At 36.8% G+C, this 19,162-nt stretch overlaps 1 protein-coding gene across 3 annotated transcripts in view; it reads right to left on the reverse strand.

The window, feature by feature from the left end:
* The window catches only part of UHRF2 (ubiquitin like with PHD and ring finger domains 2), a 94,533-nt gene that overhangs the window by 61,149 nt on the left and 14,222 nt on the right, over positions 1–19,162 (reverse strand). For all 3 annotated transcript variants that reach the window (XM_034988013.1, XM_034988012.1, XM_034988011.1), the window contains exon 3: positions 14,195–14,454. In XM_034988013.1, coding sequence (XP_034843904.1) covers positions 14,195–14,454 — 260 coding nt within the window. The remainder of the gene's footprint in view (positions 1–14,194; positions 14,455–19,162) is intronic.

Here is a 19,162-nt window from a genome sequence, read left to right on the forward strand (position 1 = left end):
AAGAGAAAAAAATAATAAATGGAAGATTAAAGAGATTAAATTATAACTCCTTACTCTCAATTTAATTGGAAATAGCAATATAAACCGATGGTATATTTAAGTATTTCCTGCCTGTGTCCAATGAGAAGATCCAGAAACATGATTAAACAAGTATCGATAAGCAGCCCAGACTATGTGCTTTAAATACCATCTCTAATAAGAACTAGGGCTCCTTGAAGAAATGTGCAGGAAATAGAAGGGCTTGGGACATCCTACTATACCTGAATGCAAAGAAGCCTTCAAGAACGGTTATGTCAAGCTGAACTTGAAGGAGCCTCCACAGGCCAGAGATGGGACGATTTGGGCACCAAGAACTTCAAAAAAAGGGGTTAAAATCTATTAGTTAATAACGACATTTAAAAGTAAAGATCTTACTGGCCAACCTTTGGAGGATGCTAAAAAACTTAACACTCAAAAAGTTCAGGAATCAAGTTTATCTTTCTATATATGAAACTGGTTGTTAAAGTTCTTTATGAAAGAATTACAGCTAATAAATGAAGGAAAGATAGAAGGAGGCATCCTCCTTTTTGCAACAACAAAATAGTGGATCTAGGTAGAGATTAATGGCTGCTAAACCATTAAAAGCTAATAGCAAATTTCACAATAAATGGACCAGGATGACAACAATGAATCTTAAGATCCCCTTCCCAAAAAAGGAAAGCAGCAGGTATTATGTGCCTCCCCATATTATACAATACATAAGTAAACATCATCTCTCAACTAGTCTTATCAGATAAAGAATTTGAATCCAATCAAACCTCCAGATAGAATTACAAGCTTTCAGGAAACTAACATTAACAGAGAAAAGTTAAATACCACTAATAGGGATGTAATCAGTAAAGCCCAGACTCTGGGAAAACTGAATAAACAGTCACTTGCACAAATAAATTAGCAAGAAGGAAAAAACAGGTTAAGTCTCAACTTACAGATTTAACCCATCAATTAAACATTATGGGTAGATCTTGGTTTTGATCCACATTTGGACAACCTAAATATATTTTTGGAAGAGACAAGACTATTGACTGGTTATTTCATACTTATGAATTATTACAAATTTCATGTGGGATTTATTGATTTGTTAAGGTCTCCAGAACCATCTCCAGGTTCAGTGATTTACTAGGGAAACTCACAGGACTCTTTTTCATAGGGCAGCATATGGTTGTTTCCACAGCTATGATTTACCACAATGAAAGGACGCAAAGCAAAAAACAGCAAAGGAAAAAGGCACATAGGGTAAAATCAAAGGAAACCAAGTACAAACTCAGAATCCTCTCTCAGTGGAGTCACACAAAATGTGCTTAAATCCTCCAGCAACAAATTATGACAACACATGTGAAATATTATCTACCAGGGATGTTCAGTAAAGAATACACGATTTTTATTAGGGACTAGAAGCAGGTGTTCAGCACAAACTAATACTGTTTGCAGGTTAGGCACAGTGAGGTTTTTTTTTTAAAGTCAGGGAATGAGGAGAATCCTCCTGAAAGCTAAGTCCTCAACACCAGCCTAAGGTCCACTGCACAAACACCTTTTAAAGAAAATCAGTCTGAGATCTGATATGTTCTTTTCTTACTTTAAAAAGAATCCTTTTAGCTATTTTGCCAGTTGAATGCTCTGAGATGTTAAGATGGAGATGAACCTATAAAAAATAGGGACTAGGTAGCAAAAGCCCTTAGACCATGTTTGTCGGTCACTTTGAAAGGTGAAGAAAGGAGGGTTGAGCAAGAAAAGCATCAGAATGTGGTACAACTCTGACAAAGTCTGGACCAGTCCAGTGGTGAGCTATGGTACAGAAATTGACCACAGGGTTCCACAGTGGGCAGAAACTGCCAGGCCACACTTGTTCACTGGTTGGAGGGTGCCGGGAGAATGTTGTCTTGGCTCAAAACACTGTGGCAGGTCTCCAAAATGCTGTTGCTAAAAGTTTTCAGCTAATTGCATTTATTCCTTGCAGCTGGTCAATTTTTTTTTTTCTTGAAGGGAGGAGCAGTGCACCCACCCTGGCTACTAAGGCCATTTACTGGTTGAAATGAGATAAGGCTTGGGACTTGCTTCAAAATAATCCAGTGGTGCTTTGGGATGCTGGTTTAAACAAGATTGGCCAGGAGTTCATAATGGTTGAAGCTAGGGGATGGGTTCATTATACTGTTCTCTCAACCTCTGGATTTCTATAATAAATAAGAGTGCTTTGTGGTTCAAGTTAAAATCCAAACAAAAGGCTCATCCTTTTTCAGTTTTCCCATATATGTACAAAACTCAAAAAGTTAATACTCAAGCCTTACAATGAGGACAAGCAGTCTCCTGCCCCAGCCCACCATATTCCTGGCTTGTATTCCCCAGATGCAACCATTTTTAATTCTCAGCTTTTTATTTACATCCATATTTTTAAATAACATGCTCATACTTTGCTTTTTACTTTAAACTATTATTCTACCCATCTCTCATGTACGGCTCATTTGTCTCCACACTCCTCTTCCTTATAATTGGTAACACATAGCCTTGCTTTAAGTGTTCACATATTTACAACTCGTAGAAGTGCTAGCACCCGCCCCCAATTTTACAGATGAGGCACAGAGACATTTTTTTGGACAAGAACAAGAAGCAGAGACAGGATTCAAACTCTGATTATCTGGGTCTAAACCCATATTTCTGCAAGGTCTGACAAACTTTTTCTTGCTTAAGAGCACATTATACAATTTTTGTTAACTAAGTATTTAATAATTTTTTAAAGATGTTAAGTAGAAATCACAGGTAAATAAAGAAGTATTAATACCGGTCCTTTCTTCCACAGTTTTGGTTTCCACTGAATGCTTAACTGTTCTGCATCATTATTTTATCTTCATTCTGCCATGGTTGTTAAACTCCTGTATATCCAGACATTTCAGGCACTCAACCAAACTTTTTGGCTTCAAAACATCTTTTAGAGACCTCGTCCTAAGTCTAATCTGGACAACTTGCTCTGTAGGCCTAGACCTGTTCCACAGTTTCATGCTGGGATCCTTTCATTATTTCCTGTTTTCTTGAATACCACTGTCTCCCTCTTTCTTGGTGTAAACCCTGAATAGGGTGGGAGCAGTTAAAATGATCTTTCATAAAAATTAACCAATCCTTTTGTTCTCAGTTTTATTTCATATGCCTACCTCCAAGGTACCTGGTAAATCCAAGGCCTGAGCCTTTCAAAGGTTCTTCAATGCCAATTTAGTTGCTTGTTGTTGGCTTCTCATCCTTAGGTTCCAGTTTTCTCTGGCTTGCTAAGTTAGGTATCATTTACCCATTAGCTTCTTACCTTCCAAAAGTTTGTTGCTTTCTTTTCTGTGTCTTTTACTCCTATCCCATTTTTTCTCCTTGGGAGTTTATGCATTGATTCTTTTACTGTATTCTAGGAAGGTTTAAGGACTGGAGACAAACTGGCATCTTAATCTTCCATGTTTAAATGAAAGTCTTTATTCACTTTTAGTTTCACTTCTTACTACTTACCAAGATTGTTTTTGATGTTCTTAAAAACAAAAAACCTGTAGTCAGTTCAACTGTTAATTACGCCAGTACTCAATTTAAGTACAGGCAGTCCCCAATACAGCATTCTCCCCGTCCCATGAGGTCCGATGTATGGTTGAAGACCTCTGCAAACCAGTCCAAGTACCTAACTTCTTTCAGCATTTGCACTGAGCAAAACTGTGTAGGACACTATTTGAAAGATTTTGGAAAGTGTTGGAGCCTTGAACAACTTCGAAAACAGGGCTCAAAATATTCTCAAAGATTGAAAAACAGAGAGGTAGGAATCTATCAAGGCCAATTTTACCTACATGGTGCTGAGGGGCAATCCTATAACCTATGGAAGCATGAAACTAGGATTCTTCTTTCTCTTGTACTACATGACTTCCTGTTCGCAGAACCTAAAGTCAAGGTTATTCTAATATAAGTTTTTCTAATTAGCTACTTTGCATCCTTTAGAGTTTGGACAAATCAGATAACCCTTAAAAATCCCTAAGCTTGGGGCGCCTGGGTGACTCAGTCGTTGGGCATCTGCCTTTGGCTCAGGTCATGATCCCAGGGTCCTGGGATCTAGCCCTTCACTGGGCTCCCTGCTCGGCGGGAAGCCTGCTTCTCCCTCTCCCACTCCCCCTGCTGTGTTCCCTCTCTCACTTGTGTCTGTCAAACAAATAAAATCTTAAAAAAAAAAAAAAATTTCCTAAGCTTATTGTTGAATCACTATATTGTACACTTGAAATAACATTGTACGTTATCTATTCTGGAATTAAAATTTTTTAAAATTCCTAAGCTCAAGTTTTTTCAGTAACATTTTCATTGGTCCAAATATTTAGATATCTTTTAGAGCTATCCTTTGGACTACATGCTTTTGATTAATCTTAACTATGTGACATCTTAGCCATCTTAGCCAAAGCCAATCCTGTCTTCAATTGACAAAACAATCCTTGAATAAAGCCTGAGGAGTTAAATTTCAGGGAAATTAAGTATTCTTCAAAAACAGATTATATAGTAAACTACCCTTCCTTAGGTTAGCTTGTAGGCTAACACTAATTTTAGACTCAAACTGTATTAAGCAAAGTAGTATCACTGAAACCTTCCTTCAAAATATGGCTTCCTGGAGCTAATATGCTTAAATAAGAACACCATTCACCTGGAGGCATGTTCTACTTTAGCAAATCTTTAATGTCCTACCGTGTGCAAAAAGCATTTATTCTAACAGATAACATTACTAAGTTTCACACCTTAAATGTAAAGCATACTCAGACAATTAAGAATTTTGTAGTAGGGCTTTACATATTACATGGAAATAAATCTCATTTGTGTAACACATTAACAAAGGTAGATAACTGTTTTAATAATGTAAACAACATAATTATGTTAAAAAATACCTATGCCAAAGATAAAACTGTATTTAAGAGTACTTACCAACCTGGCTTTATTAATGAAATGCAGAAAGTTTGATCCTACTATTACTGGGTATTTTTCAAGGTTATTAGGGAAAAAATAGGTCAAGTAGATATTTACAGAAGAGGAAATTAAAGCTGCAAGAGTTCAAATAAAACAAAAAACCTTACCAATAAACCAAAGACCTAGAATTCAAACCAAATTCTGATTCTAATACCTGAACTATAAAAGAACTACCACTATGGATACTTACCACCCTACGCAGGAGTGAGGGTGGGTTTTGGTGTCCCTGCAGGAGTGGGGGGTCGGTTTTGGTGTCCCTCAGGAATCTACATTTTAAACATCTTTCCCCCATGAATCTGCAGTGCTGCTGACCAACCTTTGGAGAAACACTAATGTAAAGGGAGGATGTATAAATTTGAAAAGGTGCAATCTTAAAAATTCTTCTAGGCACTAAGTGATCTTATAACACAATAGAAGAACAATGACAAAGTCACAGACCTGACTTCTTCTGCCCTCCTTTTAATTATGATCTCTTCAGAACATGGCATGTCAGAGAAAGTTGGAGGAAATACTTGAAGTCTTTGGTAAATACATTATACTAATCAAGTAACAATGGGGCAGACTGGTTGCTGCACATAGGTTCTGAAATTAAACCTCTCATTCTTGCTGCCTATACTCAAAAATCAACAGAACTCTGACTTGATTAAAGAAAAATCCCCTACTCTTTCTCTCCCATCAAAACCCAGAAATCATTAGATTTTGACATTGCTTAAAATATTTTTGGGACTCCCCGGGACACTCGGCCACATGGCTAAGTCGGTTAAGCATCTGCCTTCAGCTCAGGTCACGTTCCCCGGGTCCTGGGATCGAGTCCTGCATCGGGCTCCTGGCTCAGCAGGGAGCCTGCTTCTCCCTCTGCCTGCCACTCCCCCTGCTTGTGTGCTCTCTCTCTGACAAAATCTTTAAAAAAATATTTTTGGGAGTCTTTCAGAAACAGATCACTACAACAATACAGTCAAGAAAATTAGTTTTGTTACTTTATAGAAAAAACTTTTATCTAAAAATACCACTTGTTTGAGTCAGAACTGGCTCAATGACTTCTATATGCAATAATTAAAGCTACTCAAAGAATGCAACATAGGCTGAGAGCAGCTTGAAAAATCTTAAACAATGCTGAAAGCAATCACAACATTATACTAAGATACTTGCCAAATGAGCTTTTATAATTATAGTCTAGCATAAGTTCCCCTCCAAGTCCTAAGTGATGCTATGACATTTCCATTTGACTCAATCCAATGGTAGAGCCTTGACACTGTGTTAAAAAGCAGTTTAACCTATTTGATTTAAAAAGTCATATACTACTAATGAGCTATGGATTCTCCCCACAGGAAAAAGGCACACAGGCATTTATGGACAACTAAAGAACCTTTGGTTCAAGGTATCTGTTCTGCAAAAACATCATAACTGGAGAGACAGAAAAAAATTTTAATTATGTAAACAACCCTAGAGGCTACATACAGATGTTTTATTATATTTTATAAGCATGCTTCTCTCAAACTTATAGTATGATAGAACGGTTGCCAAGTATGTGCTTTTGTGAACTGGGGTCTATCACTTACTAGCTGTCCAACATCAGGCAAGTTAAAACCTCTCTAAATCTCAGTTATCTCCACTTAACACATAAAAGAACTATCTACACCTCATTGAGTTTTTATGAGGATTATATAAAACAATCTAGGTAAGTATTTGCTAAAATAACACTGTCAGGCACTGTACAGTTATTAAATTAAGCTACTATAAAAAGAATATTTTAAAGATTTTTATGTATTCATTAGAGAGAGAGAGAGAAAGAAACAGAAAATGAGCTGGGAACCCGGTGCGGGGCTCGATTCCAGGACCTGGAGATCATGACCTGAGCCAAAGGCAGATGCTTAACCATCTGAGTCATCCAGGTGCCACTAAAAAGAATACTTTGGAATAATTTACTAAAAAGTCAAAACAAAAACATTAGTTTCTGAGGTAAAATGACATTTCTATTTTAAATGGGAACACTATAGAGCACGTGATTATGAAAACTCTTAGCAATCATTTACTCAGTTTAAAGATTTCAACTTTGCCTAGCTACAGACAATAAGTACTCATTCTTAACATACAATATAGAAATAAGGAGTGCCTGGCTGGCTCAGTCAGTGGGACATGCAACTCTTGATCTTGGGTGTAGAGATTCCTTAAAAATAAAATCCTAAAAACAAAACAAAACAAAAAAACCAAACCCTCCATGTTTAAGCATTTTCCTTCTTTACATATATACTTCCTTACCAAATTAACAGGTGTTTTCTAGCTTTTCTCTTTACAGAAATCAGCTAAAATTTAGAAATCAAGAACTCTACATTAGACTACTAAGTTTAATAAAGCAGTAGAGAAAGCAAATCACTTGGGGTGCCTGGGTGGCTCAGTTGGTTAAGCATCAGACTCTTGGTTCTGGCTCAGGTCATGACCTCACAGTTGTGGAATCAAGCCAAGTCAGGCTCCCTGCTCAGTGTGGAGTCTGCTTCAAATTCTTTCTCCCTCTCCCTCCCACTCTGCCCTTCCCTGCTCGGGTTCTTGGGTGCTCTTTCACTCTCTCTTCTCAAATAAAATCTTAAAAAAAAAAAGAGAGAGAAAAAGAGGGGAAGAGAGAAAAAGAAAAAAGAGAGCGAGAGACAGAGACAGAAAGAGAAAGAGAAAGAAAGCAAATCACCAACAAGAACAGTATTCCCAAATTCACTTGTTTGACCTTGTATTATGGGATTTAAGACTAAGACTTTTAAGGCTCTAAGACTAACTAAAGGTGCATTGTGAACCTTAAAAGCAAGAAGGCATCAGGTAAGATTTTGAGATCTAGGTCAAATTCAGAAAGTTCTTAGAAGGACCAACTGTATAAATAAGAGCCTAATTTAACAGGAAAACCAGGATTAGTCTCGGAACAAATATTCAACCATTACAGAGTATTGTCCCCCACTCAAGGATTTACCAACATCATAAATACATCAATTTTCCATAAACTCATTATGGACATTGCTTTCTATGCAAAGTTAGTACAGATAATGACTGCATAGTAGAAAATAGTCCTTCATTCAAAGTTACATACAAATAATTTAACTTGACTGAAATGGCTCTTTTAGACTTAGTTCTAATAATTTTGTCTATATGAAAACAAAATGGGGGGAAAAAAAACAAGCCACAAACCACCTGGACTTGTGCAAAATAAGGATGAACAGTCAGATTCCTCAGGTATTACGTATCATCTTTGGCCTTTAATAAACTATTTACTCAAACTGTCTAACAACCCCCTTTTCCCATATTGTTCTTTAGTAGCAGGTGTCTGTCAATTGCCTTTGGCCCAGACTTATCAGCTGTTATCAATGAGTGGTTTGCAAACATGAATGTGCAGGAGAATCACCCAGAGGACTTATTAAAACAGACTGGTGAAAAAAAATAAAATAAAAAATAAAACAGACTGGTGGGCCACTCCAGGACTGATTCATTACATCTGCAGTGAGCCCCAAAACTTACTTTTCTAACAAGTGATGCTGATGCTGCTGGCCAAGGAATATACAGAGAACCACTAGTCTAAGGGCAGCTGTTCTTGACCACAGCTGCACGTTAGAATCACAGGGGAACTTCTGTAAACACCAATGCCTGGGAGTCCCTCAGAACAATCACATTAGAAGTTCTGGAGGTAGGTCCTAGACAACTAATGTGTACCCAGGGTTGAAAGCCACTAGTCTGGTTATTTAAATCTAAACCAAATCTACTGAGAACAGGTATTGCTTAATACAAAAGCAGGGTAAGATTTTTAGCCCTTATCTGCTGATAAAGCAGGCAAATAAGGAGTCGAGATTAAATTCATATGGTGGCCTCAGCTGCTTACATACCTAGGGTTAAACTCAACAGAAGTTGTATGTATGCTGCCGGTTTTAAATCCCAGGCAAAGTCTCATTAAGTCTTTAGGTCATACAAAATGGCTGACCTTTGAAGACAACAGAAACAGAGGTTACTATCAATCCCATGTACCAAGTTTAGGCTGAGTGGCAATAGTGCATATTGGTTAACTCTTGGCTCTGGAGTCAGAGCATTTAATAGATGTTACCTTTGACAAGTTACATAATTAAGCCTTGGTATCTTTGTTTGGGAGTTAATGAAACTAACACTGTAGTTATGCTAAAGATCACAGGGGCATCCATGTAAGAAGTTGTATCAGAGTCTAGCACCTAAGATTTAACATAATCTAAATTGCTGTAAACTATGCCATACACATACTACCTAGACATTAACCTACCAGAAACATTAAAGAAATTATCATCCTCTCCAAGTCTACTTCTTCCCCTTCAGTCAACATCAGGGTGTTTCCTCTTACAAGATTACAGTCATACCCTTTTGAATTTACATGTTCAGGACTGTAGTGTTAAACTTTAAATACCTTACCTACAGAGGGAATAGTTAATGGAAATAAATACAACTTTTAGAAAGCTATGAAGTATACAGTACAAGCTTACTATGAAATAAGGGAAAATTTCAGGTTCTCTAATTGCTTAACCATTTCATGATTTATAATTGCCTGTTATTACCCTGACGTTCACTCATTTCTGAATCCCCCCCCTTTTTTGTCCAAAATACCACTTTTCATCAGGCATAGTCTCTTCCCGGTAATCATGGCTTTGGGAGGAAAAATGGTAGCTCTCCTCACAGCCATGTTGTACATTCCCATTAACCGGGTACTTTTTAAAAACCTTAAGGAGGATTTCAGAATTCCTTTGAATCTAAATCTCTTAAGTATAAATTTAATATTCCTACTGCCAACTCTTTTCCTCCCAAGTACTTAACTACGTTGAGTTCTAAAAATACAAAGCCCTTGCTAAGACAAGGGTAACAGCAAAGTCATATAGAATAGCAATTAGAAAAAAAAAAACAAACCCATAAATACCTACTTTGTACCAGACACTTTGATGTTAACATCACGTGTCTGCTTTATATTATTTACAGTAGATGTGAAACAAAGCTGACAAGCCTAATCTAGGCCTTATGATTGATGAACTACAAGATCTTCACTAGAAGCCTTCAACAATTCAGTCTATGTCCATCAAGAATCTACAGAAAAGGGACCTTTATGGGGTACCTGGGCGGCTCAGTCAGTTAAGCGTCTGCCTTCAGCTCAGGTCATGATCCCGGAGTCCTGGGATCAAGCCCTGAGTTGAGCCCCCCTGCTCAACCAGGAGGCTGCTTCTCCCTCTCCCTCTGCTTCTTCCCCTGCTAGTGAGTGCATGAGCTCTCTCAAATCTTAAACAAAAAAACAACCCTTACAAACAGTAAAACTCTTAAATCTTAAAATATTTCAGATAAATCTCAATCTGTTCATGAATTTACAAAGTTTTAATCTTTAATTTTTGAAAGGAAAAATGAAGATTAGGAAAACAAATTTATGTTTTAGGACCATGTCTACCACTAGATTTTATTTGGCTTTTTGGGGTTCCTTGGTCCCATGTACCTCTCTGCTCTGGCTAAGTGACAGTCTGCTCAAATTACACTATTATACTCAGAGGTTTGGAGGTATGATTATTAATTAAGCAGATTACTTTCAATTTACTCGAACAGGAGAGAAATGAGGTTAGTTCACTGAGCGAAATGACAACAGTATCAAAAACGGAATGGGATGGTAGCCTGTAAATACTTAATGCCTATTTAAGTAAGCTTAAGTCCAAAAAAACTGAGAACTTCTGTCGCAGAAGTAAAAATTATTCTAAGTTAGGGGTCACTTAATCTAATCACTTAAACTTTCTAAGTTCTCTTTGCAATGTAACATCTCTATAAATCTCCCAGTCTATATGACTGAAGATGGCCAATGCTTGTTTACTGCTCACTGTTCAGGGCAGACCATTCTCTCTCTTTAGAGATTTGACTGGTTTGAAGTTTAGGTTATCCTAAATTTACCATCTTTGTTGTAAAGAACTTTCTCCTACACAGAAGATGTGGTATATATACACACAATGGAATATTATGCAGCCATCAAAAGGAATGAGATCTTGCCATTTGCAACGACGTGGATGGAACTGGATGGTGTTATGCTGAGCGAAATAAGTCAAAGAGAGAAACACATGTATCATATGACCTCACTGATATGAGGAATTCTTAATCTCAGGAAACAAACTGAGGGTTGCTGGAGTGGTGGGAGGTGGGAGGGATGGGGTGGCTGGGTGACAGAGACTGGGGAGGGTATGTGCTATGGTGAGCGCTGTGAATTGTGCAAGTCTGTTGAATCACAGACCTGTACCTCTGAAACAAATAATGCAATATATGTTAAGAAAGAAAAAAAAAAAGACAGCAGGAGGGGAAGAATGAAGGGGGAAAATCGGAGGGGTAGACAAACCATGAGAGACAATGGACTCTAAAAAACAAACTGAGGGTTCTAGAGGGGAGGGGGTTGGGAGGATGGGTTAGCCTGGTGATGGGTATTAAAGAGGGCATGCTCTGCATGGAGCACTGGGTGTTATGCACAAACAATGAATCATGGAACACTACATCAAAAACTAATGATGTAGGGGTGCCTGGGTGGCTCAGTTGTTAAGCGTCTGCCTTCGGCTCAGGTCATGATCCCAGGGTCCTGGGATCGAGCCCTGCGTTGGGCTCTCTGCTCAGCGGGAAGCCTGCTCCTTCCTCTCCCACTCCCCCTGCTTGTGATCCCTCTCTCACTGTGTCTCTGTCAAATAAATAAAATCTTAAAAAAAAACCAAACTAATGATGTAATATATGATGATTAACATAACAATAAAAATTTTTTTTTAAATGTGAAAGCTATAATGATCCATGTCTTTTTAAGCTAAATACTTAGTTCCTTCAGTTACTTTTCATGATAATTTTACATTTTGGGTTCTACTCTGAAGATGCACCAGGTCCTGTTGGTATTCTTAAAGCATGAGAGATGGAAAATAATATTCCAAGTAGGGAATAATCAGGTGAGTACAACAGTAACATTACCCTGCTTATTCTAGCTATCTTTTGATAAAACATCCTTACAATATAACTATTTAATAGCCACATTCTATTGACTAACTTGGAGCTTACTACTCGGAAAAAAAAAAAAAAAAAACACCACCACTCCAACAGCACTCCTCAATGCATCCTCCATCCAAGGAATCAAGAACTTGTTTATTATTGAAATCAACAGGCACTTTAATATATTTTTAACTTACTTTCCAATAACCATGAGGAACAAAACTTTAACAGGATTTGTTATCCATACTGGGTCATGATTCCTTCTAGGTGCATACACCAGTCTTCTGTTACTTGAGACTCTTATCTAAAAGCTCATCCATTTTATTTTATACTTTGTTTTATATAGTCTTTTTCTCTTTTTAAAGATGTGAATGACATTCACCTACCACTTAAGCTTTTGTCATCTTTTATTTCTCAAAGACAGTTCAGCTATATCTTTAAGTTGCCAGCAGTGAAACATTTAATTCTATCACATCAAAGTATTTAGGACAAATAATTTTAGTCTTCTCATACATGTTGGATTTAGACTCTAACATTTATTCTAATCAGACAAATTTCTCCTTCCAAAAACAAAAACCCACAAAAAAACAGCCAAATAAATGCTAAGGTATAGTGATTTGTGCCCTAACATTACACCAAACTCAGGCCTATCCCTTGGAAAGTCTTACTCCAAAACCAATAGTCACCTAAAACTGTTAAAAATCTAATAAGCCTTAGTTCACTTACTGTTTAAAGATTACACTATTTCTCTGCCCTGACATTCTGTACAATATTTTTTGCCAAATAACTCTTCTTCTATTCTCTAAGAAATAAAACTCAAAGCAAATCAAGGACTCTACTTGTTGACAGCAGATATACAGATAGCTACAGTCCCCAATACCCTTTGTCACAGCATTCACAAACTCAGGCGGACTGCTATCAACACACCAACTCTAATCCCTTTCTATCCCAGACTCAATTTACCAATATTGCCAGTTCTGGCCAATCCCAGATCTTAATATTCATTCGACATGATATTCTATTTATTGTATGAAGTCTCACTTGAAATAAGCAATGTTGGCAAGTTAGCCACAACCACAGGATGTATCAGAAACGTAATGACTAATGAGATCTACCTTTGATCCCTTTCTAGGCATGCTGGAAATGTAGCTTAACACCAAAGTCTTTTACACCATTGTATGGGGGGGAAAAAAAATTAAAACCATTTTAGGATCTTGAACTCTTATACTTGATACAAGATTTGGTAGCCTAATATTTTCCATGCATATTAAGGTTATCACTTGAGTGATGACAAGTTCATTTAGTGTGTTGAATAAACACTAAATCTGCCCCAATGGTAACTTTTATACTAGAATTTTGAAAACAGGTTTAAAAAAAAAAAAAAATCAATTTTAGAATCTTGGCCCTCAAGGCAAGTTCATAATACTGTTTTCATAAGAACATTTAAAAACGGTAGGCCTAGGTGGCTCAGTCGATTAAGCGTCTGCTTTGGGCTCAGGTCATGATCCTAGGGTCCTGGCATTGAGTCTGGCGTCAGGCTCCTTGCTCAGTGGGGAGCCTGCCTCTCCCTCTGCTTGTGCACTCACGGGCATGTGCTCTCTGACAAATAAATGAGTAAAATCTTAAAAAAATAAAATTAAAATTAAAAAAAAAAAAAAATTTAAAAACATTTTATTGGGGGGAAGGGAGTGACTGCTGGGTATGGGGTTTTTTTGTGGGGAGGGGACAAAAATGTTCTAAAACTGGGGTTTGTGGTAATGAACAATCCTGTGAATACACTAGTAACAGTGAATTGTACCCTTTAAATGAGTACACTGTGTATGTTAATTTTCTCAATAAGCTATTTAAAAAACATTTCAACCTTATCCTAATAGCTCTACTCTACATGTTCTTACATAGCAAAACAAAACCAAAAAGAAAACAAAAAACTCAAAAAACCAAAAACCAAAAACTAGATCATAGAGGAAGAGACAAAGAAACCCTTACACACTAAATTAAGCCAGGCATTAAGGCATTAACATTTCATTTATGAAAAACTACAAACCACTTAGGAGCCAGAGATGACTGAGCATTAAGAAGCCTTGTTACAGTAACCACTAAAAGGGTAACAGACTGAATATGACCCCTAAAAGATTTCTTAAGACTATTTGAAAACAATCTTGAAATGGAAGGCTTTGCTTCTATAAACAAAAATATGAACGAAGTCCTCAATAGCATGAGCACTTACTCATCATACTCGATATGATAAATAACGTCTTCATCAGCAGCAACAGAGTCTGAATTAGACGTAGAGGGTACAGTGTCCAATTTATTTGTATTCTCTTTGGAATTATGATTTACATTTCCATTAGTCCTTTTACAAGAACTGCCATTCTTCAGTGGAGTTTTGCCACGTGAATGTCCATCAGAAGCTCTAGTAACACTACGTATACGGGCTTCAAACCAAGCACCAAGGCCGACATCTCTGGCATCCACCAATTCATTTACCTAAAAAAAGTTTAAAATTAGTTAATGAAGCTTAATTTCATCTACTGCTTCAAAAACCATACTATAACTCAAGTTATTTTGAGAGTTATCATGGTTAACAACATTTGCAGCTATTCCTGTTTAAAGTAATAAGATTAGATCAAAACTATTCTTTTTGGATTATACTGTCAAATCTCTTATTTACTATTATGAAAATTAACTTTCCTTCTCATTTCATTCAATGAAATAGATATTTTTACTCTTTGCCTGGGTCTACATTAGACTTTTAAAAATATCATTCTTATGTACCTAAAGTGTTGTTCTAGCAAGTCATTAAATAAGAATGTCACTTAGTGAAAATCCGGGACTTCACAGGATTGTGGCTGTTATTGATTTGCTTCATTAATTTCTTCAGAATCCTAGAGATAACTTATAGTCAAACAGAAAACAGTTAAGTATCAGAAAAAACTTGAACATGGGGGAATTATACACATGTATAAAGGGAAGAATCTAGCAAACCCATCGATACAAAATGGGGTAGGTTCTATCACCAGTTAATAAGTCACTAGTAAATGCATTATTTAGTACCTCAAAGTACAAAATAAAGAGAACAGAGCTGTAAGATGCAAAATAGACATATTCAAGTCTAGTGGATAATCCAGAACTAAAATATGCAATCTGACAAAAGGAAAACAGTGCATTAGGAACCATGGGGGGCGCCTGGGTGGCTCAGCTGGTTAAGCGACTGCCTTCAGCTCAGGTCATGATCCCAGGGTCCTGGGATCGAGTCCTGCATCGGGCTCCCTGCTCTGCGGGGAGCCTGCTTCTCCCCCTCCCACTCCCCCTGCTTGTGTTCCCTCTCTCGCTGTGTCTCTCTCTGTCAAATAAATAAATAAAATCTTAAAAAAAAAAAAAAAAAAAAAAAAGGAACCATGGGTATCAGAGAAGAGTTACAATATGGAAGCTGGTTAAATAAAACACAAAAAACAAAAAACCTCTCCTAAAAAAAAAACCTGAAGAAACTGATCTAAAGGTGAGGCTCTTTCAAGAGCAATAACCAAGAGACCTCCCCCTTCAGCGTTTCTTTTTTTTTAAGGCCCTTAAAGGGAAAAAAAAAAAAAAAGACATCATTAATACAAGATGATCATCTCATCAACCTAGTTCTTCCTGAGGGTATAGAGACCACTTAAGGTATCCAATAGAATTCTGACAGATGGTATAGTTTTGGGCCAGGGTGGAGTTTGTACTCAGTTAAATACTCATATATTATGCAAGTCTCTCTTTAGGCTTGTCTAACTCTAACAAGCTTAATAATTCCTCTTTTACAAGATAAGAAATGAAAAGCTCTGACAAGTTAACTTGCTCCAAGTGAAAGCTAATGAAATGTAAAGCTAGAATTTGCAGATATCGACCTTGATGCTTCTGTTCTTGCCACTGTATTAGGAAGCCTGATGAGAAGATGACAAGATAAGTAAATAGGAACTTCAAAGGTTAAGTGATGAAATAAAGTATTAAAAGATAAAATCAGAGATGAAACACAGTATATATTACATAAATTAATCCATGCATTAAATGGACACAAGTGCTTTTCTTCTTAACAGTCACTGGTAAGTTCAAAGACATACTTTCTCACAGGCAACATTAGCTAAAACAAAAAATAATCAATGTTAAAGTCGATCATACTTGGGAGAAGACACTGAGATTAGTCTTTCATAGCAAATCAAAATGTAAGGTTTTACGTAGCACTATGCAATTATTATAGCAGGGAATAGGGGGCATACAGTTGATACTGAAAGAGGTAACAGAAACATAAGGCAATGTGAAAATACTCCACTGTGCATTCCTAAGAGAGCTTACTATCTTATAAAAGGTAGGGCATTGAGTAAAAACCTTAGACTTATAACTGTAAGCAAGAACTACAAAGTCTCCATTTAGTTAACCACTCAGGACAATGCATATAAACTGGGTGGAAGAAATGCTTCTAAATTAAAAAGTATTTTGCACATTACACAGATATACTGAATTAGGTCAAATTTGAATGGGTCAAAATGCATGCAAGAGATTAAAGATCCTTTGTAAAGCCTGGGTTTTGAATATGGTTAAGAGGATACTTCAACTTATATGAATAACATGAAACAATATTGCCATGGTAATTTCTTTGATTTCATGGTAATACAGTTGAAAATTAAAAACTGAATTGATAAAAAGTTATGATATGCTATGATAAAAAAACCCTCTGTAAAGTAGGTCTAGAGGGAACATATCCCAACATATTAAAGACCTTATATGGAAAAACCCACAGCTAACATGTTACTTAACAGTGAAAAACTGAGAGCTTTTCTTCTAAGGTCAGGAACAAGACAAGGATGTCCACTCTTGCCACTTTTATTCAACTTAGCACTAGAACTTCCAGCCACAGCAATTTAGACAAAATTTTTTTAAAAGCATCCGAACTGGTAAGAAGTAAAACTCTCATTATTTGAAGATGACATACTATATACAGAAAACCTGAAAGACTCCACCAAATAACTGTTAGAAACAAATGAATTCACAGTAAAGTCACAAGATACAAAAATCAGTGTACAGAAATCTTTCGCTTTCTATACACTGATAATGAAGCAGCAGAAAAATTAAAACAATCCCATTTACAACTGCACCAAAAACAATAAAATTAACTAGGAATAAACTTAATCAAAAAGGTAAAAGACCTGTACTCTGAAAACAATAACACTCTGATATAAGAAATTAAAGATGACACAAAGAAATGGGAAGACATTCCATGCTCATGGATTGGAAGAATATTGTTAAAATGTCTATACTACCCAAGGCAATCTACACATTCAATATAATCCCTATCAAAATACCAACATCATTTTTCACAGAGCTAGAACAAACAATCCTAAAATTTATATGGAACCACAAAAGACCTCGAACAGGCAAAGCAATCTTGAAAAAGAAAAACAAAGCTGGAGGTATCACAATTCCAGATTTCAAATTCTACTATGGGGTGCCTGGGTGGCTCAGTCGTTAGGCGTCTGCCTTCAGCTCAGGTCATAATCTCAGGGTCCTGGGATTGAGCCCCACATCAGGCTCCCTGCTCCACAGGAAGCCTGCTTCTCCCTCTCCCAATTCCCCTGCTTGTGTTCCCTCTCTGTCTCTGTCAAATAAATAAATCTTTAAAAAAAAAAAAATTCTACTACAAAGTGGCAGTAATTAAAACAGTATGGTACTGACACAAAAACAGACACATAGATCAATGGAATAGAAGAGAAAACCCAGAAATAAACCCACAGTTATATGGTCAAATAACCCTCAACAAAGGAGGAATAAATATCCAATGGAAAAAGATGGTCTCTTCAACAAATGGTGCTGGAAGAACTGGACACCCACATGGACCACTTTTTCTCACCACACACAACAATAAACTCAAAATGGACATAAATGTGAGACCTGAAGCCATTAAAACCTAGAGGAGAGCACACGCAGTAACATCTTTGACATCAGCTGTTGCAACCTCTTTCTAGATTTGCCTAGGGGAAACAAAAGCAAAAATAAAATATTGAGACTACATCAAAATAAAAGTTTCTGTACAGCAAAGGAAACATCAACTCAAAGGCAACCTACTGAATGGGAGAAGGTATTTGCAAGGACATATCCAATAAAGGATTAGTATCCAAAATATATAAAGAACTGACACAACACAATATCCAAAAACCTAATAATCCAGTTAAAAAATGGGCAGAAGACATGAATAGACATGTCTGCAAAAAAGACATACAGATGGCCAACAGACCAATGAAAAGATGCTCAACATCATTAATCATTAGGGAAATGCAAATCAAAACTACAAGGAGACACCACCTCACACCTGTCAGAATGGCTGAGATCAAAACCACAAGAAGCACCAAGTGTTGGTGAGGATGTGGAGAAAAAGGAACCCTTTTACACTGTTGGTGGGAATGCAAACTGGTGCAGCCACTGTGGAAAACAGTACAAGCTTCCTCAAAAGAATAAAAATAGAACTACCCTATGATCAAGTATTCACACTACTGGATATTTACCTGAACAATACAAAAACACTAATTTGAAAGGTTTTATGCACCCCTATATTTATAGCAGCTTTACAATAGACAAATTATAGAAGCAGCCCAAGTGTTCCTCGGTAATTGATAAATGACTGGAGAGGTACATGTGTGTGTACACACACACACACACACAGGAATATTATTCAGCCATAAAAAAGACTGAAATCTTGCCATTTGCAACAATCATGTATTACGCTAAGTGAAATAAACCAGTTAGAGAAAAGAAACACCATACGATTCCACTCATATGCATATGTAAGAATTTAAGAAAATAAAGGGAAAAAGAGAAACCATGAAACAGACTTACTGCACACCTGAAGCTGATGTAACTGTTAACCATACTGGAAGTAAAATAAAAACTTTAAAAAATTGAAATATCTAAATCTCTCTATATTTAATAAATAAATTGAATTCTTAAATAAAAACCATCCTTCCACCACAGGGGGGAGGGGGATTCACAGACAAGTTGTTTACTGTCTCTTTCTATCTAGAAAGAGGTAGTCTATCCTTAGCCAACAAGTACCTCCCTCAAAGATGTCAAATCATAAAAGATACAGGAAAACAAATTAATGGGGGAGGAGTGTTTGAACTGAAGTTATGAGATAGAGTTAAAAACAAACCCAATCACATAAATGTTAGCTGAA

This window comes from Mirounga leonina, unplaced genomic scaffold (genome assembly GCF_011800145.1).
Source record: "Mirounga leonina isolate KUSES-001 unplaced genomic scaffold, KU_Mleo_1.0 Mir_447, whole genome shotgun sequence".
Taxonomy (NCBI): domain Eukaryota; kingdom Metazoa; phylum Chordata; class Mammalia; order Carnivora; family Phocidae; genus Mirounga; species Mirounga leonina.